The sequence below is a fragment of the Solea senegalensis genome, linkage group LG16 (genome assembly GCF_019176455.1).
Source record: "Solea senegalensis isolate Sse05_10M linkage group LG16, IFAPA_SoseM_1, whole genome shotgun sequence".
Taxonomy (NCBI): Eukaryota; Metazoa; Chordata; class Actinopteri; order Pleuronectiformes; family Soleidae; genus Solea; species Solea senegalensis.
The window spans coordinates 2,216,813-2,242,613 of NC_058036.1; the positions used below are offsets into that span (position 1 = coordinate 2,216,813).

General features: G+C 43.2%; 2 protein-coding genes across 3 annotated transcripts in view; one reads left to right on the forward strand and one right to left on the reverse strand.

The window, feature by feature from the left end:
- Positions 1 to 1,317: 1,317 nt before the first annotated feature.
- ky (kyphoscoliosis peptidase) lies at positions 1,318 to 10,044 on the reverse strand. Its single transcript, XM_044046737.1, has 7 exons — positions 9,961 to 10,044; positions 8,042 to 8,634; positions 6,239 to 6,353; positions 5,962 to 6,079; positions 4,597 to 4,788; positions 4,267 to 4,457; positions 1,318 to 4,180 (listed from the first exon to the last, which is right to left on the reverse strand). The coding sequence occupies exons 2-7, from the start codon at positions 8,612 to 8,614 to the stop codon at positions 2,853 to 2,855; spliced, it is 2,517 nt and encodes an 838-aa protein (XP_043902672.1). The 5' UTR covers positions 8,615 to 8,634; positions 9,961 to 10,044; the 3' UTR covers positions 1,318 to 2,852.
- A 9,110-nt stretch (positions 10,045 to 19,154) lies between these two features.
- The window catches only part of slc4a11 (solute carrier family 4 member 11), a 104,836-nt gene continuing 98,189 nt past the window's right edge, over positions 19,155 to 25,801 (forward strand). Inside the window, exon 1 of one of the 2 annotated variants that reach the window (XM_044047336.1) lies at positions 19,155 to 19,391. In XM_044047336.1, the coding sequence (XP_043903271.1) occupies positions 19,328 to 19,391 (64 nt within the window). In that variant the 5' untranslated portion in view covers positions 19,155 to 19,327. The remainder of the gene's footprint in view (positions 19,392 to 25,801) is intronic. The other variant, XM_044047339.1, reaches the window with a different exon arrangement.

The following is a 25,801-nucleotide window of genomic DNA, read 5'->3' on the forward strand; positions in this document are numbered from 1 at the left end:
TGTGAGCTGAGACCATTGTGAAGTGGTTAAATCTATTTTTAGTGCTCATGTGTCCCCCAGCAGCTTCTCAGCACAGGGATCATGCGTTATTACCACAGTTGAGTGTATGTGAAAGTACCTCATTGAACTGCGATTCAAAAAAAAAAACCCGAAGTATCACTTCAGGATTACATTTTAGAGTTGGGTTTCAATTAGATTAAGGTTAAGGGAAAGGCTTCGCTAACGAGTGCATTATATCTCTAAGCTGCACACCTTGTCAGGACCAGTAGTCCTCATGGAGACCAAAACCTGGTTTTGGTGAGGCAGAAACCTCATTTCTGAGGAACTGGTTTAAGTTTAGGGGTAAGATTTGAATTTTGGGGACCAAAAACCACTTAGAAACCATAGAGAGTGTCTGGTCCGCATGACTTTAAAGGGATTTTTAGGGGGTCAAGACGTGATTTTAGGGTCAGGGTTAGAATGTGTCTTAGGTTAAGGGTTAGGCATTAGAGTCTATGAGTGTGTGTGTTTTGAGAGAGCATAAGGAAGCCTAACCTACAAATATGAAGCCCACTTTTAGTACGTTGTACAAGTGTGTGTGTGTCCTTGTACTGTTGCCAGGCAGATACTGTCCTCCACATGGCTAACCTCTGACATCAGCGTTTCCTTGTCTCTCCGCTGCCAGTTTCTCCCCAGCGACTCAAGGCGAGTTCCACCCACCCTCACACACACATACACATACACACCACCAGCACCTCCTACCCCCCCACCTCACCCTCTCGCCCCAAAACAACACACTCAGAAACACACTCCTGCCTCGTCTCCTCCACCATTAAGCAGCCCCTTTCTCTCCCTCCCGCCCCGCTATTGTTGTATTTTTACTGAGGCAGCGAGCTCGGGCTATTTGTGGGCTATTTTGACAGCCACACGTAAACACTCATCACTCTCACTGGCGTCTGCCAAAGCTCACTCAGTGGACCCAGGTCACCGCAGCAACACCTCACGACTGTACACCGCTGCTTTTATGCACTTTCACTACTTCACCGTGAAGTTTGTAAACTCGGCTGCGCCAAAGTCCATAGAGAAAATGTGCATTTTTAGGTCACACATTTGGTCATTTTTGTGTCGCAAACAAAGAGTTTGAAATACCAAAGTCTTAAAATAACACATATGAACTTAATGATGGAGGCAGAAGTGGATCAACAACTCCTGTGTGCCGTGGCGTAAAATCGCTGGTTTTCTCTCTGGGCTTTTGGTGCAGCGGCGAGAGCACACCTGTACATATCACATGGTTAAATCATTCTATTGACTATGACAAAGAAAAGTCTACCATGGTTTGATATTGATAGTGTTTTTTTATTGCACACCCTTCACAACCATCATCTCATAATAGACATATTTACACGCTCACAACATTTTATGAATAATTATAATAAAGCACAAATGCATCCGATCAAGGCTTAGCACCAAAGCACAGCACCATTGTCATTTTTTAAAATGTTTTTACACTGAATTCTACCTACATTAAATAATACATTTTTAAAATTCCCCTAACAAATGCCAAGTTGCGTTCGTATCGCAGAGTTTCACACATTCACAGAATCAATATTAATTTACATAGTCTTATTCTGACTGGCAGTGTTAGTTGTAGGTGCTTCTCAAAGTCGAAGCCCAGGAAATAGCAGTCAGCCACCAGGGGGCAACAAAAAGAACTCAATTTGAATGGATAAAAAATTAGCTTCTACTTCTCATTGATTCACGATGACGTTGTCGTCGTCTTCCACTTATCGGGGTCTGGGTCGCAGGGCAGGCACTTCCACCAGCTCTTCCGGGGGGAATCCCAAGGTGTTCCCAGGCCAGCCGAGAGATATAATCCCTCCAGCATAGCCTGGGTCTCCTTCCGATGTCAGTTTTGTAAATCGTGTTCCCAGTTAGAGGCAAATGGGCGGCGCACATACGAGTGGACACCAGTGTGACTGACAGCTAGTATTTTCCAGTAGGTGCCAGGTAGCAGGTAGTGTTGGTGAACTTCCAGTTGCGTCCATCAAATCTACTAAGGACGTCTTTGAAGAACATTGAACCAGTCCTTTGGCGGAACACCCACCTCGACTGAGAAGCACCTCTTGTCTCAATTCAGGGTCTGACTCTTTTAGAGGAAGCGGCTGGTCTCTTCTGTTACCGCCTTTGAAAGCATTCACTGGATCTTCTGTTGCTAGGTCATGTTCTGAGGAGCCTTTACAAACAGCAGAGTCTCATTAAGCCTTCAAATGCAGCCCCACCCTGAAGTGAGACGCAGCCATTAATGATTCATTTACACCTGAAAGTCTGTGGCTCACAGTTTTGAGTTATTGACATCCTTAGCTTTACATCCATGCTACTGCATGATTTGAACAGTGATCATCAGACGTGTCAAAAGTAATCTGTGTCCACAGTCATGTCTGAAAATCTTCTGTAGCCCTAAAAAAACATATATGTTGCTTATGTCATAAAGTGTTTGCCCTTTGCACATCTATACTGTAAAATGTGGAAAGCTCATTTCACTTCTATCCAGAAAATATTAAGTTTAATTCATTTTAATTGCCCACCAGGGGGGTTGTGGCCCACATTTTGGGAATTACTGGTATATCGCATGACCATTTAAACAGGAAGCAGAAGAAGAAAAAGAAATTCTGTCAGTGAGAGATGAGGTGAAACTGAAAGTAAGCGCTGACAAGTTTTAGCTCATAGCCGATAGTTCCACTCGAAAAGGTTGCAGTCGTGTGGGTGATTTTATTTTTAAACACAAATGGATTAGTGTGGATGTCGTCGTAATATGTGTCCATAACACGATGAGGCAGTGAACAGCTACATTCACGGAACTGACCATCTGGTTTTCACTCTTCTCTTTCCGTCTGCTTAATATCAAAGGCCATCAAAACGGCCATGTCACTGGACTCCCCCGAGGACGCGGCCAGTTTCAGTTGCTGGACACTGTTCCCGCTGAAAACATCGGCCTCCCAGACTCTGCTCTTGTTCAGTTTCAGTTCAGTCCGCGTCTCCCCCACCACGCTCACCCTCTGCGCCCCAGGGACTCGCACCCTGAAGCGGACCCAGGAGTCGGGCTCCAGCAGGCCCACACGAGGCTCAAAGAGCACGCAGCCTTTCCTCCAGGCCGAGTAGACGCAGGGGAACGGAGGCCCCGGCTGATCGCAGCTGTTCCTCAGAACAAAGTCACACATGGGGTTGAAATCTCCACCGGGGGCCATCCTGGCGTACAGGCCCAGCCGATACACCCCAGCGCCAGGAAGGCTAGTGCTCACTGTCACCTTGCTGTCTGTGTACGTGCAGAAGAGATGTCGAGAAAGCGGAATAGCTGGTGTTTTCTTCTCCTCTCTGCTGAGCACAGTGTGAAGCTCAAGGTCCCGCTGATTGTGGAAGGTGATGTTACACTTTCCTTGCTGCATGCTCACTACCGCCACTGTATGGCTGAACTTAGACAGCCCTGCCTCAGACGTGCGAGTCCCCGGGCCGCACGCCGACCCCAGGTTAGGAGGAAAGAGGTCGTCGAGTCCGACCACCTTTCCCTTGCAGTGCAACAGGATGTTTGCAGCATTCTGGAACTTGACATCTGTTTTTTCATAGTCCCGCACAAACACCGACAGTCGGTAAAAGCCACGGAAGGGGCACAGAATGTGGCAGGTCAAAACGTCCCGTTGGATCTGAGTAGCCAGACAGCGCCTGGCGACTGCGGCGTCCAGCTCTGGGTGGACCAGTTCACACAGCACCATCAGTGGCCTAGACGTTTTCAACAGTAACTCAAAGACGCCGTCCTCCACCTCAACAACCTCGCTGCCCTGGCTGCTGCTTGTGAGGCCCAAAGATACTGCCACAGGCTGCAGACCCCAAGACAAATAGGGATTCTCTGGGATCTCCTCCATGGCGCGGGGATTTGGACACTCCACCGTGAAGGAGCAGACCCAGACCAGAGGAGTGACAGCTGCTTCAGGTCTGGCAAACACCTTAACGTCATATGTGCCGCTTGCAGGTGGCAGGAGCTGCAGTTTCATGCTGCGATGGGAAACTGTGAGGAAGCCTGAAGAAGAATTGTTGGATTCTTTCTGCTCCGAGGCTCCACAGTGGAGTAGGTCCTGGTGCTGGGTGATCTCATAGGTGAAGGTGGTGGTTCTGGAGAAGCCGAGGGACACGCTCGCCTCACCTTCATCTGTGGAGGAAATGCAAAATGAAAATAAGCCTTGAAGGGAAACTATTCACCTGCACCACTCAAACTCAAGGAAACTGAGGGCAAACCTGTGACAAGGTGAAAGTGATGAGGCTGAATCAGCCTCAGCCCCATGGTGAAAAAGGCTGACGTCTTGAAGACTCTCCTCTCAAACTCCTCCAGGGGGATAGGTGTGTCCAAGAGCTGCCATTTCTCCTCGTCGGGGAAGTGCGACTCGATAAATTCCTCTGGATCCGTTAGGAAATAGAAATCATCGAACCTTGAGGGGCGACAGATGGAGAGAGCAGACTGAATTGAGACTCAACTTACTGCTGGTCGTGGATGCATGACAATCATCAAAGACTAAGGATCTCAGAGGGCTTCTGAGATTACAGAATATCGTCGACAAACTCACAAACCTTTTGACGAAACTTTCATGTTCCATATCTACTCGTCCTGCCCCCCAACAGGCGTCCAGCAGGAACCACTGTCCACCCAGAAGCGCAGCGTTCCACAGGTGATCGGATTTCACATTCTTGAGGCTCTGGCCCTGACAGTACCCGATGCCCTTACTGTGGCCTGGCACTTCCTGGCACTCAATGCCCACTTCTCTGTAAATACAAAACAAAGAAAGCCTTTTGTGCCACGTCCAATGTCCTTACACTTGAGTTCAAGATTGATTAAGGTGGTGGAACTCAGGGGATCAAGGATGCATCATGCAGCACAACACTGAAGAAACAGATGAAAACATGAGAGGAGAGAGAACTCTCCACAAAGGTTTTCAGTTTGTGTTTTTTCTTGAGGAATTAATTATCCAGTGTGTAACATTTAGAAGAATTTAATGGCAGAAACTGAATAAACATGTTTGTATGGGTGCAGGATCCTTTTAAAATAAAACTCATACTTTATTTTAACCTAATGCTGCATTTGTCCACCCAAAGCATCAATCGCCCCATTGTTCAAATTGAACGTTTTCAACTTTGGCAATACGATAACCAATCAGTGTTGAGATTCTCCGTGTGATGGCTGGCGTGTGGGCACCCAGAGCTCTACAACAAAAGTTGTTATATGTACCGGGATTTAAACCAAAAGGAGAAGGCATGGCTAATGGCCAACAAGAACTAGATGACACCGACGGCTCGGGCTTGGCCAACAAAGCTGATGGAATGACGCCAGCGGTTGATGTTGCACAAAAATGCAAAAATAGAATAAGACTTTTATATACTTTACGTCAAGGACCTTTTTTTTGTTGTTTTTATTGACGTCCACCATCTTGTGCCGATGTGTTTTTACAGCAGTCTGAACAGCCACAACATGCTTTTCACATTTTGAAAATGCAAGCTAACACCTGTTGTTGATCGCTAATACCTTGTATTGACTGCTTAAACCTGGTGTTTATTGCTAACATCTTGCAGGTTTGCTAACACCCTGTGGGTTTGCTTAAAACTGGTGTTGATCGCTAACACCTTGTGCTGTTCACTAACACCTTGTATTTGACTGGTATCACCTGGTGTTAATCGCTAACTCCTTGTGACGATCATTAAAACATGGTGTTTATCGCTTACATCTTGTGGGTTCGCTAACACCTGTTGATCATATTGACCGATAAAAGCTGGTGTTTATCGCTAACACCCTGTGTTGATTAGTAAATCCTGGTGTTTATTGCTAACACGCGCTGATGTGTGGCTGAAGTATCGTGAGTTTAGTATGGAGTAAAAAAATGTTCCATGTTTTATAATGAATATGAAGGAAATGTGCAGAGTTGACATTTCTGCTGTGTTTACCTGCACATTTCTGTACAGAGGCTGGAGTAGCCGCAGCACACGCCTCGACCGGCCGCGATCACTTCCTCCGGTGAGCTCAACTTCTCTGAGCGGCCGAGGTACCCGTTCACGTCGTACTCTGTGAAGACCACACGTTTTGTTTTTGTTCCAATACAAGGTATACACATGGCACATGCTTTTAACACTGTTCGCGCTGCCAATACTGAATATGTAATTAAATATTACAGAATGATTATAGGATTTATGATGGAAGTATAAATAGCTCCGTAAAACCCACCAATGTTGTGGCACAGCCAGACCCAAATGGCACGAAGCCTCTCCAGCTCATTCCTGGCTCCTTGTGTGATACTCTGTACGATTGTCTTCACATCGTACACACACTTCTCCTTCAACTGCAACACAAACACACAATATTCTCTTCAATAAAACTTTTTTTTTTTAATAAAATAACCAAGGATGTTTTCTCACTGCCACTGTTTTCTCTCCCTCTGTTCATCATCCTATTTTTCTGCAATTCTTCTGTGTCATTCAGTGTATTGGACAAAGTAGGTTAGCTTTCATACTCAAGGTTGAGGGTGCTACATGAAAGCTGTGGTATTGTTGTGGGTTTTATTGCAGTAGCAGATGCATCATTCCTCAGTGCTTTAACTGCAGAGCTCAGGAACTCAATAACCTTCAATACGTCTGCAGTGGTTTTTGTTTTTCTTGCTCTTGTTCGGTTTTAGCTCTGTTTTTATCCTGTGGCAGATTGACAATAATCTGGACCAGGCTATCTGATTTAAAGGAATTTTTTGTTGTTGTTGTTGTTTTTTTTCAAGTGTAGTTGTGTGAAGGACAGTACATAGTGCTGTCTTAGCCGTGCAGACTTGAGAGACAAACATTTCTTAAGCAATCAAGGAAGAACTGATTTTAGCCACTTAACAAAAGGCTCTTTTAATTAAATCCATGTCATCTTAAGTCTATGATTGCCTTTATCAGTAAGTCCAAATGTGCTTTTTGTAACTTCAGCTTTTGAAGTCCTCCGTTTCTGTTTACCTAACTGACACAGACGTACCAAACAAAGCAGCAGTAGACCAGCAGCTCCTTTGTTCCCATGAGCTAAAAACACAGATTTTCTCTATGGACTTTGGTACTGGAATGTGAGCAGTTTAAAAACTTTAGTTTTCATTCAGAAAACATTGTCTAATGGTGAAATGAATTGCTATCAATACCAGGTGATAACAATGTTCTGTGTGGTATTTTTTAACTTCTTAGCTCTGAAAGGTGAGGGGCTAAGGCCATAGTCTGACTAAGGCAGGCAATCGGACAACTTCCCGAGTCCAAGTATTTTTGGGGGAGGACAAAATCGATTTCTTGGCCTTTACGTCACAGGAAAACAAAGTGGATGTTGAGATAATCGCTGAGATGTGTCGTGCTGTGGTTGTGTATGTTTTGTACCTGCTGTAATCGTGAAAAGTCCAAAGTTGGTCTTTTCCGTAGATGTCGCTCTGACTAAGCGTATACGTGCAGGAGTAGTTGGACTATGAACTAACTAACGTGACCACAGTTTTGTCTTAGTCTGACTAAAATCAGACTTTTAGTGAGTCAGTCAGTCAGTCAGTCAGTCATCATCTTTTTTATCCTTTATCCTCCACCAGAGGGTCGCGGGGGGTGCTGTGCCAATCTCAGCTACATCGAGCGATAGGCGGGGTACACCCTGGACGGTTCGCCAGTCCATCGCAGGGCCACACACACAGATAGAGACAAACAACCATTCACTCTCACACTCACTCCTATAGTCAATTTAGAGTGTCCAATTCACCTAATCCCCACATTGCATGTTTTTGGACTGTGGGAGGAAGCCGGAGAACCCGGAGAGAACCCACGCACACACGGGGAGAACATGCAAACTCCATGCAGAAAGGCCCTTGTTCCAACCGGGGCTTCTCGCTGCAAGGCAAGAGTGCTAACCACTACACCACCGTGTGGCCCACTTTTAGTGAGTGTTATGAGAAAATACTTTTACGCAGATGAATTTGCACTTTTCAGACATTCCAACATTAGCATCATCGTGTGTTTCCATGGACGGCATTATGATTACCTCTACTCCCGCCCTGATAGCGTGAGTGTCCACCCTGAGGAACACCTCAGTGCTGCTGAACAGATCCTTCCGACGCTTCCTCTTCCTTGCTGCCACGGCACACGACGTCACCCTCTGTCCCATGTGTGCCTTCACTTTCAGGTATTTCTGCTCCTCCGCCTCCTTCCTCACTGCACTCTTTTTCACCACACTGATGGTCTTGGCCGCGCTCTCGCACGACAGCTGTCTCTTGGCCGCCGGGCGTTGATCCTCGCTCTCCACCACCAGTTTCTCAAATACGCTTCGCCTGGAAAGCACAGCAGCGCCCTGCGACGTGTCCTGGGCAGCTGCCACGACTCCCCCGGGCGGAGGGGGCACTGGACACTCGGGGCCTTGATTTTTTTTATGAGCCACGGCTCCTATAACCGGATCGGGTTTGCTGGCTTCGCTTATCATGGGATTCTCCTGGAGGTCATGAAGCTCCAGGGCCTTCACCTGCACACAGCCCTTCTGGGTCACATCGTCGTGCTGAGCGAGGCGCACGGCACAGGAGAAGGGGAAGGAGAACTTCTGAATTGCAACTTCGGCCGACATTATGCTGGAAGCATGGCGTCCTGACCGGGAGGAAGACACAGAAAAAAAGACTGCATCCATTTTCTCTCTGCTATTTTTAGCTTAATCCTGCTAGCAGGTACATCCTTTGTTCAGTAGCTTAAAATGAGACACTGTCACAAAAGAGCCATGGCACTGAGTGAAGCACAGAGTATATTCTATACGGTACATTCTGCACGAGACATTGATGAATTGGCAATTACGTCGTGTCTATTCATGACCGCAATCAACGCAAAGGCTGGAATCATCGCTCACTGTCGCGGCTATCGGCTCAAAGAAAGCCGAAGCCTCAGCGACGCGCGTTAGCATGACCTTAAAACTTCCTGAAAGTGATGAAGCGACAGCAGACGGACAACCGCGTTCAACACGTCTCGGAAATGAGCAACATGTGTGAACACGTAGCTTCACTGAAAGTGAGTAAGCGGTTGAAAAATGAGAGCCCCCCGGGGGGGTAACGGCGCGGCAAACAAGTACGGCCAGGCGCTCTGTGTTGACAAGTTTCAGCTCAGCTCAAGTGTCCTTCAGCAGATCACCGCGTCCTATCAGCTCTGCGCCGCAGCTGACCCTGACCTATGACCTTCCTAGAGTGCAGCTAAAGTGTCGGCTCTTGTGGGGAACTGAAGTCATTCCCGCCCGACGAAAAATGGGGTTTACTCGTTGTAGTGTGTACCTTACATTCAGAAAAATAGGCGGAAAATGAGTTCACGCTGATGCTGATTCAGCACAAGCTGCACACAACACAACATGTGTTTAAATTACATCTTGGATGAAAATATCTAATTGCAATAATTCCTATATATAGCGCAGACTGTAATTTGATTTACGATATACATTTTTTTTTCAAGTCAAGCTTCAGTTACACATTTACTGTGTCAGATGGAACTTGACACCGGCAAAAATAACTTGATTGATATAGAAATGGAAATTAATTGTAATGTTATTCTTTATCCCTAATTGTGTTAAATTCTAAAGGATTCATCTTTTAAAGCTAGTTAGGCTCTTGTGTTGCCTGGCAACATTCCCGCGCGACAGGAAGTGATTTGTGCTCGTAAAAAAACAAGATGACTGGACACACGCCGAGAGTTTCAGGCGTTCATTTTACAGGATTTTGACGGGATTCTTGGCGCCGCCCACTGCAGCTCTGCTGCTGCTGCATACTCCCAAACGCTCCCTCAGTCAGAATAATAACATCAACAGTTACATACCGCAGCTTTAATGCATCAGTGATGCATGCTTTGGTGTCTCCACACTCAAAATGCTGATTTACACACACACACACACAGAAACGAGACAGTGGCTAAAGTCAGTCTCGGTCGGGTTTGACTCACCCTGAGAGGATTTGGAAATGCCTGCTGGATGTTTGCTGGATGTTTGCTGGGTGTTTGCTGGAGTGTCGGAGCAGAGATGTTTCCACTGTGTGTCCTGAGTGGTGCCCACTTACAGGGGGGAGGCTTATATACTCCCCCAGTGGCCTGGCAGGACACGACAGGCCCCAGAATAACGGGCCTAAAAATACTACAAAGCAGTTAAGACCAGCCAATAGAGTAAGGAGGGGTGTGACGTCTCTTTTGAGAGAGTGAGTGTGTGTTGCTCAATGATAGATGTGCGATGTGATGTGTATTCTATGCGTTGGCTAATCAGTACACACACACACACATCGCAGCATATCTGAGCACACAAGTGAGTGTGAACGCATGTTTGTTATGTGGTGAATGTGTCCATATGTGTGTGGAGGGTGAGGAGGGTGAGGTTGGCACGCGAGCATGTGTTAGTAAGTACGACTGCACCAAACTCCATAGAGAAAATCAGCGTTTTTAAGGTCTCGTGGACACAGGAGCCGCTGGTCTACTCCTGCAAGTTTGTGTCATCGAAGTGAAACTCTATGGGGTTTGGTGCAGGAGAGTGAGCGGTTTACAAAGTGACCCGGACTTCCAGGTTCCAGTTGTCTGATACTGAGATTCAGCCAGAAACGTATTCTTAAGATATCGCAGACTTAACATAGCATGTGTCTAAAATTATACTCCGAGAAGAAGGAATAATCAGATTGAGACATGTAGCATATTCAGCGGTATTTTTTTTTGTTAAATTATGTAAACATGTACACATCTTAATCTGATAATGACACCCAGAGTCATAATCCGACTATGCTCTGTAACATGGAATATTATGAGCATTAATAATCTGAATTATGTCTCATTTAGAATTGGTCTGAATAGACAGGTTGTTGGTTGGATTAAATGTGAATCATGTGAGATTGGTGGACGATTCTCCTCATCAGGGCTGTTTGTAAGGTCTCTGAGGGCCCGAGGGAAGAGAGACGGGGGGGGCGCCCTCTTTGACAACAAAGTAGTGGGGGGCCCCCTTAAGGTGGAATCCCAGCATTGCATTATTAATCTGTGGATTTTATACGACATGGTGTCATTGCTGTGGGGCTGTCAGTTGTTCGTTGAAGGGCCCCGTCTGAGGTTTCCTGGTTTGCGTACCACGATGCAACGGCTCTGCTCCTAGTTATCGCTCCTCATGTTTCCTCTCCTCTTCCTCTCTCTGAACCTTTCAGCTCAACCCGTTGGATGCCTTTTCAAGTGGTTTCTCGAGGCTGTCTCCGTCCGTCAGGGGAGCCGAGAGCATCAAGGTTTTTTTCTCCCACCTTCCCCCCGTCAAACTCAACACGGTAGCTGTCTCTTCCTTGTCTGTGTGCACATAAATACTGCAGGGGGAGGGGACGCGGCCCGAAAACCAGCGCTCGCGTCGAACTGAATCACCATGAAACGCAAAAACACCAAAACAAAGACGAAGCAGTAGGTGAAGAATCCCTGCAACACATCAACACAACAGAGACGCCGTTACGTAACACCGTTCATATGTTGATATCGAGGCATGAGCCGCCTCCTCCTCCTCTGCCAGTGGTGGTGATGGCGGTGTTTCCTGAGCCAAGCGTGGAGTAATAACGCCATGTGAACAGCTGTCGGTGAAGGAATCTCTCTCTGGCTGATTAAACAGAGCAGAGCCAGGGATTCTCTCCAAAGAGATGTGAGGCACCGATGGCAAAGAATGAAAAGGAGATGATGATAAATTTGCTTCCAGGCATCAATGAATTTTGAATTTTGCTTCCCAAATGGGTTAATTAGCTGAATTTTGTTTTTCCTTTTTGTATTTTTAAACATGTGTCATCGTGACTGGCACTGTTTATTCATCTTTGACGCAGTTGTGGATGAAAAATCTAATGAACGGGATCACATTCATTGGCCTTTTTATTATGTACACGTGTTCAGATGCCTGTCCACACAAATAACAACACCAGAATGAGGAAAATGATGATTTGAGTGAGTTTGAAGATGACGTGATTGTCGGTCTGAGTGTTCCAGAAACAGCAGGACTGCAACCATGATCTCTGGGGTTTAAAGAGAATGGTCCAAAATGCTTCAAAAGGCAGAAGACCACACCAGGTTCCACTCCTGCCACATTGCTTGGTGTCCTCTGTACCTAATGAGGTGGACATCAGTCATATACTGCGGTACTAATCTGCTTTTTGTTCATTTATTTTTGCTACTTCTGACTTTTCATGTGGTTCTGTGACATTTGGACAACTTGAGGTCCCGCCCCCCTGCTTAAAGCCCCACCCACTTGCAATACCACTCATTCTTTTACTGGTTACCTAGCCGTTACCCTTGAACACGGGATACTAATCTGCCTTTTATTCATTTATTTTTGCTACTTCTGACTTTGTTGTGGGGTTTTGTAAGATTATGACCAACTTGTAGTCCCGCCTTCATGCTTGTAGCTCCGCCCACTTATAGTTCCACCCGCTCCTTTGCGGGGTTCTTTTCCCAAATGGAAAATACTGTAGCAGTAGCAGTGTCATGCGACCCACAATGCACTTCAGCAACAGCTGATCAACCATAAATCGTGTCAAGCTCATTAGATTTTCAGATCAAAGCTCTTCCGGAGAAAATAACAAAGATAAGTTTCAACTGATGTAAACAAGTAAGTGGTTTCAAAACAGCGACAATCGGGGAAATTAATCAAAGGAAACTGAAAACTGGGCTTTGTGAGTGTCTGAAGGCTGCTGTATCTTCAGCTGGTCTTTGGAGTCTGCAGCACTTTAGATAAATAAAGCCTCGCATGCTTGTGACCGGAGGCGCGAGAGAAACTGCTTCCTGGAGATCTAAGGCGACCCACTGGCTTTATATCTTCAAATGTATCAAACATATTTTGGCCCTTGGCTGTCATGTGACTTGTAAAACCGCGTTGAAATCAAATTTTACAAGCACCTCGGAGGTGGAGTGATGCAGCGCTCGGGCAGCTTGGTCCCGTTTTGTGCCGACGCAGTTGTCACAGCACAGTTTGTGTCTGAAGAAGAGACATGAAGGAGTTTCTCTAAATCTCATGTGGACACACGCACAGAGAAAGAGAAACGGGATATTTTTAGACAATAAAGAGCTTATTGTCTTTACTGTGGCACTTCTGTGTCGAGGCGGGAGCCGGAGCCTCGATCTAAGAGTCTGTTAAAACCTTGATATTTCCAAGTTGGACTTGAGCTTTTTATAGTGACTGTAAGAGAAGCTTAAGAAGTGGCACAGAGTGCAGTCAAAGTGCTGCGATCAAAGCTTCCACTTCCTGTTCAAACAGAGTCTCGGGCGTCCAACCTTTTGTGAAGGTGTTCTGGCGAGGCTGTGAAAATCTCACCGATGCGTAGTATGAAATATTGTATTTTAAGAAGAAATTATCTGCTCGCAGTTCGATAAAAGAAGCTAAAAATCTGTACAAACTGGACGAAATGTAATAGTGAGTAAAAGTAAAAAGAAAACAGAAATACACTTAAATAAATAGCTAGCTAGTTTCTCCCAAATCAGGTTCACAAATGAGTGAACATCCGCCTATAGAGACAAACAACCATCCACACTCATACCTACAGTCCATTTAGAGTGTCCAATTTACCTAATCCCCAAATCTGCATGTCTTTGGACTGTGGAAGGAAACCCACACACACACACAGTGAAAATTGCACATCACAAATTTATATTCAGACATTTGTTTGTTTTTTCCACCTTGATCTTTATTTACATCTGCAGTAACATGTGGACATTTCCATTGTGATTTATGAAGGGAAAATGGATTAAATTTAGATTACTTTTTTGCACAAGCCTTTGACAGCTTATGTGTTACGTACACTTAAAAGTACGGATTCCACGCACTTTTATTGCCGCCTCCTTCTCTTCCTTTACTGATTTTTCAGTCCATAGGTGATGTAGGCCTGGTGGCTACACCGTAGCCTACGCACATACAATTCACCACTGGGCTCGTTGCCATGAGCTGGCGTTTGTGTCCCTTTGTCATTGTGCTGCCAATCTGATAAGTAGCTGGTCATCGCCTTTTGTCCAAAGGAACAATCTAGAACCACGAGATTTAGCTTGAGTCACCAGAACTGACTCAGCACAAGCGCCTGAAGAGCTTGACGATACCTTTTTTCAGCGTGAAGAACCACTGGCTAATGCCAGACCTCTGGATGTTCTGGAGGTAACAGAGCTGAGTGTGCAGGTTCTCGATGACGGCGTCGTCGAAATGCGTATCGTGTGAGGTCACGGCCTCCAGAAGGTTGCTCTGCGAGCCGAACTCCGTGTGAAGGCTTTTAATCACGGCCACGGTGACATTTTTGCTTTTTTTCTCCAGTTTCTTGATGGCCAAGTTGGAGAAGTGCATCCCTTCCTGCACCATGTATGAAAGCCGCTTGATGATATACTGGACGTCGGTGGTCGGCTCACTTGGCCGCAGAAGACTGGTGATAAGCTTCTCGCAAAAAGAAGTGATGACGCGATTGACCACCTCCTCTGGGCAACGCATGTCGTCCTCGCATCCGATCTTGTCGTTGGTCGCTGTCGAGCTGCTTTCTGTCGAGCTGGTCACTATTTTCGAGATCAGCTCGTCGATCTCAGCCATGGCGCCAGCCACCGCCTCATAGCGGTGCGTTTTCTCGGAGGACTTGTTCTCCATCCAGAGTTGCACCTGCTGCATGAACTTCCCCACGGCATCCTCTGTCATGACGTACATGACATCACATGACATCAGACTGTGATCGTCAGCGGGCATTAGATGATCGTAAACTTTCTCCACCAGGTGTTTGGAAAATTTCATGACTTCATCGTTGGACTTGATGCTTTGCAGTTTTTCGATGGCATCGAAGACGATGGGAGCCTCCAAAACGGTGCTAGTTTTCTTTGGTTTTTCACGCTTCCCGTGTGTCCTCCCAATGTTCGGGGATTCTTTGAGTTGCAGCTGAGGGAGCAAAAACGGTGAGTTATCGTCCTTCAATGAAGTCTTCAGATTTGTCACCATTTTGTCAAACAGTTTTTGGACAAACGCTGGAAATATGTTATTGTCAAGTACTTCAGAGTCACAGGTGATATTCCCGAAAGGTTTGGCCACTGCATCGAAAAACGCTCTCACTTTCTCAAATGTTGTCGCCGCATAAAAACAAGAACTGGTTTCTCTGCTTCCAGGGGAAAAGGTTGAGCTGTTTTCCTCTGGGGGTAAGTTGTTCCAAATTTCTGAGATAATATCCGCTGCTGCATCCTGAGCCGCCAGAAACATCTTGATTGACACGAGATAATCTCCATTCGTATCTGGGTTTGTTCTGATTCTCTTCTGGTTCTTGTCTGATCCAACATCGGTTTCGTCTGAAATTGTTTTGTCTGATCTAACGTCTGGTTCGTCCGAAATGGTTTTGTCTGATCTAGCGTCTGGCCTCTCCAAAACAGTTTTGTTGGATGCCATGTCCGTTCCGTTCGAAACCGTCTCGTCCGATCGAATGTCTGTTTCGTCCGAAATGGTTTTGTCCGATGTCACATCTGTTTCGTCTGAAATTGTTTTGTTCGATTTAACGTCTGGTTCTTTGGAAACAGTTTTTTGCGATCTAAAGTCCATTTCATCCGAAATTGTTTTGTCAGACCTAGCATCTGTTTCGTCCGAAATGGTTTTGTCCAGTCTAACATTTGTTTTGTCCGAGCTAACATCTAGTTCATCCTCGGTTGTTTTGTCCGATCTAACGTCTGGTTCGTCCGAAATTGTTTTGTCCGATCTAACATCTGGCTCGTCTGAAATAGTATTGTCCGACCTAACATCTGGTTCGTCTAAAAATCTTTTGTCTGATCTAACATCAGTCTCGTCCGAAATCGTTCTGTCCGATCCAACGTCTGGCTCATCAAAAATCACGTAGTCCGATCTAATGTCTGGTTCGTCTGAAATGGTTTGGTCCGATCTGTCTGGTTCATCCGAAATAGTTTTGTCGGACCGGTCTGGTTTGTCTAAAATCGTTTTGTCCGATTTAACGTATTTTCTATCCAAAATCATTTTGTCCAATCTAATGTCAGGTTCATCCGAAATTGTTTTGTCCGATCTAACGTCTGGTTCGTCTGAAAGAGTTTTGTCCGATCCTACGTCTGGTTCGTCCCAAATAGTTTTATCCGATCTAATGTCTGCCACATCCAAAATTGTCCATTCTGAACTAATGTCTGGATCCTCTGAAATCGTCTTGTCCGATCTAACATCTGCTTCGTCCAAAATAGGTTTGTACGATCTGTCCGCTTCATCTGAAATGGTTTTGTCCGATCTAACATCTGCTCCGTCCAAAACAGGTTTGTACGGTCTGTCTGCTTCATCTGAAACGGTTTTGTCCGATCTAACATCTGCTTCGGCCCAAAATAGGTTTGTACGATCTGTCCGTTTCATCTGAAATGGTTTTGTCCGATCTAACGTCTGCTTCGTCCAAAATAGGTTTGTACGATCTGTCTGTTTCATCTGAGATAGTTTTGTCCGATCTCACGTCTGGTTCATACGCAGTTGTCTTGCCTGATCGAACGTCTGCTTCGTCCGAAATGGTCTCGTCCGATGTAACGGCAGGTTCGGCTGAAATAGCTTTGTGAGATCTAGCGTCTGCTTCGTCTGAAATCGTTTGTTCTGATCTTACGTCTGTTTCGTCCGAAATGGTCTTGTCCGATCTAACGCTGATGTCCACTTCGTCTGAAATTGTTTTGTCTAATCCGACATCTGACTTGACTGAAATAATTTCGTCTGAACTATTTGGTTCCCTGTCTCCGATTCGTTCATCTGAGCCGACGTCCGGTTTGTCTGACCGAATGTCGGATTCGTCTGAGCTGATAACCGTTTTGACTGAAATGATTTCGGCTAAATTGACTGCTTCACACATGCTAAAGGGTCCAACTGAGCCAACATCTAGTTCATCTGAAATGGTTTCCTCCGAGGCAATGTTGAACATAATGTTGGACCACTTGGTGAGAATGTCAGTCACCGCCTCAGCGGCTTCGGTGGCAGACATGTTGGATCTTATGCTCTGGGATGAAACGTGTTTCTCCAAATTCAAGGTTTTGTCTTTATGCCAATAACAGAGGCTCTGCAAATTCAGCTCGCTCAAACACTGTCCAGCGCACTGCACCATTTTCTGAAGGGTCTGTGCACTGGACAAGGAGCCCTTGACAAAAACGGCAGGCTTCGCGGGCAAAGCGGAGCAGTCGATCGCGTTGCCGGCGAAGGACTGAACCTTCTCCGAAACTTCACTCCTCACCAGTGCCGTCAGCTCCTCGGCCCTCTTGCATCTCTCCACAGGGATCTGAAGAGCGTTTGCGAATTCATTGGTGAGGAAGTCCCCCTGGAGTTTGTTGAGGTCCTCCAATGCCGTGTCCAAGCCCTTCGTGTGCCAGCCCTCTGGATTCAGCTTTCTCAGAACAACCGTGGCAAGCATCTGCACGATGTCCGTCAACAGATCGGCCAGCGACGCCGACACGGATGAGTCGTAATTGTGTGCGGTGAGCATGTACCACTGCGATGCGGAGAAGTTTTCAAAGTGCTTCTTCAAGATGGGCTGCAGGGCCTCTCCGATGAGGCTGGACTCCATTTGGAATTCGGATTGGTCGGCTGACATTACGATCGTCATAGTGACTTGCTTGTTTGTTTTTTTAAACTAGTTTGTTTTATTTATTTTGGGTGTTTTTTATTATTTTTTTGAACGGCAGATGACATCTGTGATGTTGTATTACTGCATCCCTCTCTGTTGTTTGCGACACCTCAGCCAGGTCTTTGGCGTCTCTTCTTCTCCTATAAGGTTTTATGTCAGCTTTCACCCATGACGCTGCGTTTCTGCGTTCTTGGTGTTCTACCGCAGTTGCCTTTAAAACAGCGCCGCTCATCCAACGATGACATCAGTAACACTTTGATGTGATGGTTTGGACGTTCACCATCAAAGAGATGAAAGAACGTGATGCGTCACTCGGCACGCGTGGGCACTGTTTTAGCGCTGTGGACAACCAACTGCTGTAAAACACCTCACTAAATGGCCACATGCACAAACCGGCCATGTTACGCATGTAATTCGGACTCAAGCACACCACTGAGTCATTATTTCCAACTATGGCATGGTCAGCGGCTTCATGGATCTCATTTGGTTTTCCATAAGTATAAATGATCGCATTTAGGGGCTTGAACATGCACGTAAACTCATGAAACTAAAATTCATAGACCTGAAAAATGTAACACTACATTCAAATTCTAATAAATGATAATTTCCAACAGGCTGCACATTGAGAGGTGCAACACTGCCCTCCACAGTTCGAAGTTCTCAATCACAGCTCGAGGTCAGGCCACCTGTGGCCAATATTCTGCTGCTTGCCACAATCTGATTAGGAGACATGAACTGTTGCCCGGGCAACTGGAGTCATGTGCAACTTTTAATTTACAGCCACAACATTCAAACTGGTTACTGGTGTAACTGTAATTAAAGAAAACAATGGAATTACGATAAGATATATGGGATAAACACAAGTATCTTTAATATACAATTATGATATATATGTATATTTAGGCATTATTAGGATATGAAATGCATTAGAATGTATTTTTAAAGATATTAAAAGTAATAATCGTGGGTTAAAAAGTCATAAAGAAATAAATGTAAAAGATGCTGAGTGACAAAGTTATTATGAAAAAGTTATAATTATGAGTTACTAAGTCATTGTGATAAGATAAAAGGATATAATTATGAGTTACAAGGATTATAAGAAAAAAAAATGAGAAGTATGAGTTAGAAAGTCATTTTTATGAGATAAAAAGTTATAATTATGAGTTGGAATGTCATTATTATGGGATAAAAAGTTATAATTATGAGTTAGAAAGTCATTATGGCATAAAAATTTATAATTATGAGTTAGTAAGTCATTATGAGTAAAAGGCTATAGGTTATAGGTATGATTTATAAAGTCATGAGAAGAAAAAGTTATTAGAAAAAATATATAGAATAATGAGTTAGACAGTTATGTGAAAAAAAAGGTTATAATTATGAGTTAGTAAGTTATTGTAATAAGATAAAATAAGGTGTATTATATGCAAGTTTTACTCTATACTCTCTCATACTAATCGTAATGAAATAGCGACATCTGATGAAATATTGCGTTGTCTTTTTCAATCAGTTTAACGGTCGCGTGCCAGCGGTTGTGGTGGGCGTGGCCACGGCGCTGTCAGGAACACCTGACGACCTCCTCCGCGTTTATTCGGAGGTTTAAAATGAAGCGAGCGGACAAAACAAAAGTCACATCGTCAGCTTTCAACCCGCTTTCATGCCAGAAGAGACAAAAGTAAACGGGTAACGGACACAACGCCCTACGACGCTGTTTGGAAGCGGTTAACGTCATGAAAAGTGCCAAGGATGACGTTGGAGACGTGACGGAGGTGCCGGTTAATCGATGTACAGCAGGTAAGACGATTTAAAGTCACGTTTGCTCTCCGGTCAGCGGTGTTTTTCGCACTTTTACGCTAAACTGTGGTGACACCGAGTTAGTTTTCACTGCTCAACTGAGACGCAAACGTTACGAAAACTAACGTTCGGGCTTGTACTCAGGGGCGGTGCTAGCTTGAATGGTACCTTTAGGGCGAACCTGATCCTCCCAAAAACCCACCCCACTATAAACACAAGTTTTATTTATTTATTTATTTATTTATTTATTTATTTATTTTACATATGTATAATAAATTGTGTTCATTATAATTTCAGTGGTGGTTGGATTTTCATGTGTTTGTCCATGACAAAATGGCCGCAATTCAGAGGCACAACAAATAATTAACATATTGTAAATTTAAGCAAAGAAAAAAATACAAATGAGAAATAAATAAATAATACTTTGTCAGAGCAAAGTACTGTAAGAAATCTCAGTGAGTATTTCAGTGCAGCGCCTTAAATTGACCCAAATTAGCTTTTTTTTTTCACTTTTATCAGTGATTGTGGTCAACATTGTTTCATACAAGGCAGTTTTTAATTTGTTGTTGTTCAATTGTGTGTAGTTGAGTGTTTGTATCCACATTTTGCTGGAGGTACACGCGTCATTATTATTACATTTAAGTGAAATTACCCAGGCAGAACGAAAGGGAATGTTGTTGTATGCATAGTAAGCGACTTAACGACAAACATAGGTCTAATAGATGTTACTTCGTTACATGCACAACATTATTTATACTCGTAATGAGATGACATAGCTGCATAACTTTGTTTTTTTATATTATTTTTCATACATTAGGCACCCGATACATTTTCTGATCCACCAAAATAAACCAAAAACATGGTTTATTTTTACCCCAATGCTGTAGTACAACCAGTAAATAATTGATGTATGAAATGAATTTGTTGACACCACACTGCACAAAAGGTAAATTATGGAATTACAATAATAGTAAACATTCTCCGTTAATTGATCGTGGCTCAAATTGCAGTCAACATAATCGTATTTAGATATTTATACAAAACCATATGAATGGAGTTCTTGAATATTTAAGTTTTTCTTGATTGCACTTTGTAGACGGTCCCTGATCTTAAAGACTGGCGTAATCTGGCCATTTCAAAGGACAGACTTTTAAATGCAATCCAGGTTTTGGCTCATTTTTAATCTTACTGTGGATAGTGTGGCGGTGTTATTGATCACTGGAGATGGAATTTGTGTTTGGCTTCCTTTGCATTGCTGCTTTGATTCTAACCATAATACAGTATATAGAACCTACATATATAGCTGAAAGCTAGGGCAGGGAAATAATGGGTGGGCTTTGGAACTTGTGAGAGACATATTTAACATTTTAAGTGTGACGTTGTTGAAGAATAAGAGTCCAATATTAGCTGTGTTTGTAGAGCAAATGTAGAAAAAATGAAATGGAACAGAACCGTGCACACATGTTGTGAATAAAACAAAAAAGAGACATTTTCTTTATCACTGTAGGTCTGCTGTAGGTTACATTTATTTTGTCTCCTTTTGCTATGTTCCCACATCAGAAAATCACAGTGCTTGTAATTGCTCCTCACAGAAAGACACACTATTAGCCTTTTGAACTTCCTTTTGCCTTATCTTGTACTTTTAATTGGCCCTTTTAGCACCAAGGCTTGATAGTCTTGGATCCTTTAGAATTTCCGAGCCTTGTTTTAAAAGACTTGTATATTCCTGACCTTGACAAGCACTTTTAATCCACTGTATTATTTTCACTGTCTGTCTTGACCAGGATTACCTCTTTTATATCGTATATATATATGTATGTATTTGCCCTTTTGGCTGGCACTTTTATCCTGAGCTCCTCGTGGACCTGAGAGTGCATACGTGTTGTTTTGGTTCCTGTGGGAGTGGCGCTCGTATCTCTGACGTTGTTAACGCCATGTTCTACATGTTGATGGACTCGGGGGACCCCCATGACCCCGTCAGAGCTGCAGGGGTCAAAACGTATGGGCTTTTAAAGCTTTATTTCATTTCAAATGGAACTCGCTGATACTTATTCATACAGTCAAAGGTGCAAGATGTCAGGAAACAAATGTTGTCTCTCTGCGAATGTATCGTAGATTACCCGCGCGTTAAGCAGAGAGAGTGATGTGCACTCTTTGCGAGCCTCTGTTTTGGTAGCTGGTGCGGCTGTTGCACGGCTGTTGCACGGCTGTTGCATTTGAGTGCCTTTGGAACCTTTGCACCTTTGTATATTAATGTGCTGCTGCATTCAATTCGGGCTTCTGTTGCCGAGACAAGCCCACAATATTACAGGCATGTTCCATCCATCTACATGTCACTTTTCCCCTTTTTATTCAACACGATTTTGCAAAGAAAAAAGAAAAAGAGAAACAAACAAGGTTCAGAAAAATGCTCCATCTACCTTGAAAATACCATGAAAAAAACCTGTTAGTTATTTATCCATAAATCATATTGACACAAGCATCAGTCAACAACTAACTCAAGGTCTCGAATGAATTCAGAACTTCATCATTTCTCCTCACTCATTTAGAGCACATGTGTTATGTTCAAAGAACATGATGCACGGGAAGTTGGTTCGCAGCGTTAATTGTTTATTAAGTGTCTTTAATGAACCGCAACTGCAGTGGAGTCGAGTCAATCCTGGAGACGCCATTAATCAATCGGCTCAAACACTGCAACTGTGGACCGTTAGCATTAGCGTCCAGCTACCTGATTCACTTGCCAAGTGCTTCATTTGCCCAGTCAAACAAATGCACTCTGTATCTTTCATTGAAGACTTAATTAAGGCAACAATGTGAATTGTTAAATTTACTATGGGTTATATATAATTCTCAAATATGCAGCCTTGTTTGGTACATGTTTACAATTATATTTTTAATATCATTGTTGTTATTATATTTTTGTATTTTCACTTTGTTTATTTATTCAATTGCTCATAACCAAAATGGATCAATAACAATTCTGATGATTGATGAAGCACTTAAAGGCATAGTTAATGATTTTATGAAAGTCAGATACAGACTTTTCATTGAATCCTTCTTCTTCTGAATATTCTTCACTTGCTTAAAGTCTATGATATCTTAAGAATGTGTTTGGTGCTTGATTAATATTGACGTTAGATGTCGTTTTGTGCGTGGAAACTAAAGTTTGTAACACGTTCACGCTCCCATACCAAATCCCATAGAGAAAATCAGCGTTTTCAGTTCGCAGGGACATGTTTGGTAATTTGTGTATCAGACTAATATCGGTATTGTAGATGCTGGAGTTTGTGATATCGGTGATGTACATGATGGAATTTGTGATATTGGTATCATCGATACTGGAGTTTGTGATACCAGTGTTGTAGGTACTGGAGTTTGTGATATCGGTATCCTAGATACTGGAGTTTGTGATCTGGAGTTTGTGTTCATCGATACTGGATCATGGAGTTTGTGTTATGGGTATCATCGATACTGAGTATGGGTATCATCGATACTGGAGTTTGTGATACCAGTGTTGTAGGTACTGGAGTTTGTGATATCGGTATCCTAGATACTGGAGTTTGTGATATCGGTATCCTAGATACTGGAGTTTGTGATATTGGTATCCTAGATACTGGAGTTTGTGATTTGGGTATCATCGATACTGGAGTTTGTGTTATGGGTATCATCGATACTGGAGTTTGTGATACCAGTGTTGTAGGTACTGGAGTTTGTGATATCGGTATCCTAGATACTCCTAGATACTGAGTTTGTGATATTGGTATCCTAGATACTGGAGTTTGTGATTTGGGTATCATCGATACTGGAGTTTGTGTTATGGGTATCCTAGATACTGGAGTTTGTGATATCGGTATCCTAGATACTGGAGTTTGTGATTGTGTTTTGATATTCTAGTTTGTGATACCAGTATTGGTATCGGACACGGAAAAGTGGTATTGTTCCGTCCCTGGAAAATAGACGTAGGTTGCAGCCCTGATTTACTGTAGATGCATTTCATTATTGTCCTTGCTCAGCTGAACTTGTGCGGCATCTGAAAATAGACAATGTGAGGCAGGAGCCGGTCAGGAGGAGAGGAAACCCCACCCTGTGTTTGTCCACTAACTGCGTCTCTGCTTCTCTTCCTGCTTGGAGCACAATACAACAAGGTGCCCCTCGCTGTTTATTGCAGTGTTTAATGTGCTCTGTAGGTGCACAGAATTTCAAAGCTCTGCTGCAGAGTCAGAGGCTGCTGTGTAAAAGCAGGGACGGGGTTCTTTATTTATTTATTTATTTACTCTTTTTTTTTTCAGCTTAATGTGTTTTGATAACAGTGACACACACTCTAAATATTAATAGCACAAAGCAGGAGACCACAGTCCTCGCCGATCAAATCAAACACTCCTGCAGACTGGATCCTGAATGATGAACATCGGGATCTTTTTCTCCCAAAAGAGATGGGTAGTGATTTCAATATTCGATCTTTAAACACACATCAGATAAAGTGAGGAGGACGAGTAGTAATATCACATTTAGCGCGATGATTTATCCATTTATGCATTTTGACAGTTTAAGGAAAGAGCGACTGTTTGAGGAAGCATTGATGTGATCATTTGTCTGCATCTTTATTAAGCATCAAACTTGTGTTATATTTTTAGTGGCAGTTTCAGTTGCGTTGATAAAAAGTTGTATTAAACAAGTTGTTTTGGATATTTTGGATATTTTTATGTTGTGACATGGCATCTGTGAGGTGTTATCACCTGGTTTTTAAGGCTGTTGCAGTAGTGACATTGAGGCATTTATTCAAATACTATGATAATTATAATTATCAGAACAACTGATCGAGTAATTGAGAATATTATCGTTTTTTGCAGCCTTAAATATATGTAATGGAGTGTGATTATTTTTGTCAGAAATTAAAGATTGATTTGGGAGAAAACTGTTCATTGTGGTTTTAAACTTCCTTGTGGACAGAAAACAACAATAATTTAACAGAAAATACTTTTCATAAAGTAGTGAAAGTAACGCAGGGTTCACAGGGTGTTGAGCCAATGAGATGCATTCAAAGACCCTGGTAAATGTCATCACCTATGTGGATTTTGTAGCATGTTGTGTTTAGAGGAGCAGCCTCAAGATGCATTCAAGGAACCTTGTAAATGTCATCTCTGCTAACTGACCTTCTCATATTAGAAGTACCACATGCTGGGTTGTCATTGGAGTATAAAGATTTGTTTTAATAATAAAAAATATGTAATCCCTGATAAAACATTTGTAGCTTTTTAATCACAGTAACTAATTTACTTTTTACTGTCAAGCAAATACTTGAATACTCCCTAGTATATGGTTATGTAGTGTGTGAGCACATTACATAAACATAATATTACTATATACCTGAACCTTTGTCATAATGATATTGAAGGAAACTATAATGCAGTATGTATATTACTGCACAGCCCTACTGAAAATATGTAGATATTATTTATGGGCCACATTACTCGGCCCTAATAAAAAAGTAAATCCCAATTTCCAGGCAGATCACGGCCAAAAAAGTGTTTCAGTGATTTACGGAGGAGGAGGGAGAATGATCTGTGCTGCTGATTTGACTGTTTCACTCCCTCACTTCACAGTTAAAAGTGTCTGTGTCAGCATCACTTCCCATAAAGGGCTTTAGGAAATGTAAAGACAACAAACATTTCCTGTGCTGAGGTATCTGTCGCTCTGTGTGTGTGTGTGTGTTAGTGTATCACAGGGGAAACCATGGAGGGGAAACGGGGGGGTCAAAGGGCTTTGACTCTGCGCTGCATGTTTGTCTGTTTGACCACTTCAAGATCAAGACAAGCCCTGTTGAGAAGATAATTGTGTTTTTCAATAGAGGAATTATGTGCACTTCACCGTTTTCTTCTCAAGCTGCAGAGTGAAGAAAAAAGATATAGAGTCGGCACACTTCCTCCATCGCCACAAAAAACCCTTTTAACAGACAATCGCAGGGCACCTCATGATAAGATATGTGACACATGGTCCACGATAGCGATAATATCACGATAAAACCATTCTTTGATAACGTGAAAAGTCAAAAGTGCAGGATTTCTCTATTTATTCACAACATAAGAGAACAAAGTGCATAAAGTCTATGTATAGAACGAGGATGGCGCTTCTTTTAAAGCATTTTTTCCTCTTGTTATTGATCTATTGCCTGATTTTCTATAAGCATTTTGATAAAATATTGATTATAGGGCTGCTACTAATGATTATTTTCATAATCAATTAACCTGTTGATTATTTTCTCGATTTATTTTATTTATATATATTTATTATTCAGTTTTTATGATGCCTTTGTTATATGTAGCAAAGAAAGAAACATTTAAGAAGCTGAAAAATCATATAGCTTGTTTTAATTATTGAAGAAAAATTATTATATAGTAATCAATTAATAG

Coding starts and splice junctions, on each gene's coding strand:
- ky (XM_044046737.1), bottom strand. CDS start 8,614: ATGTCGGCCGAAGTTGCAATTCAGAAGTTCTCCTTCCCCTTCTCCTGT. Junction 6,354..8,041: donor CTATCAGGGCGGGAGTAGAG/GTAATCATAATG, acceptor TTTGTGTTGCAG/TTGAAGGAGAAGTGTGTGTA. Junction 6,080..6,238: donor CTGGCTGTGCCACAACATTG/GTGGGTTTTACG, acceptor TGGTCTTCACAG/AGTACGACGTGAACGGGTAC.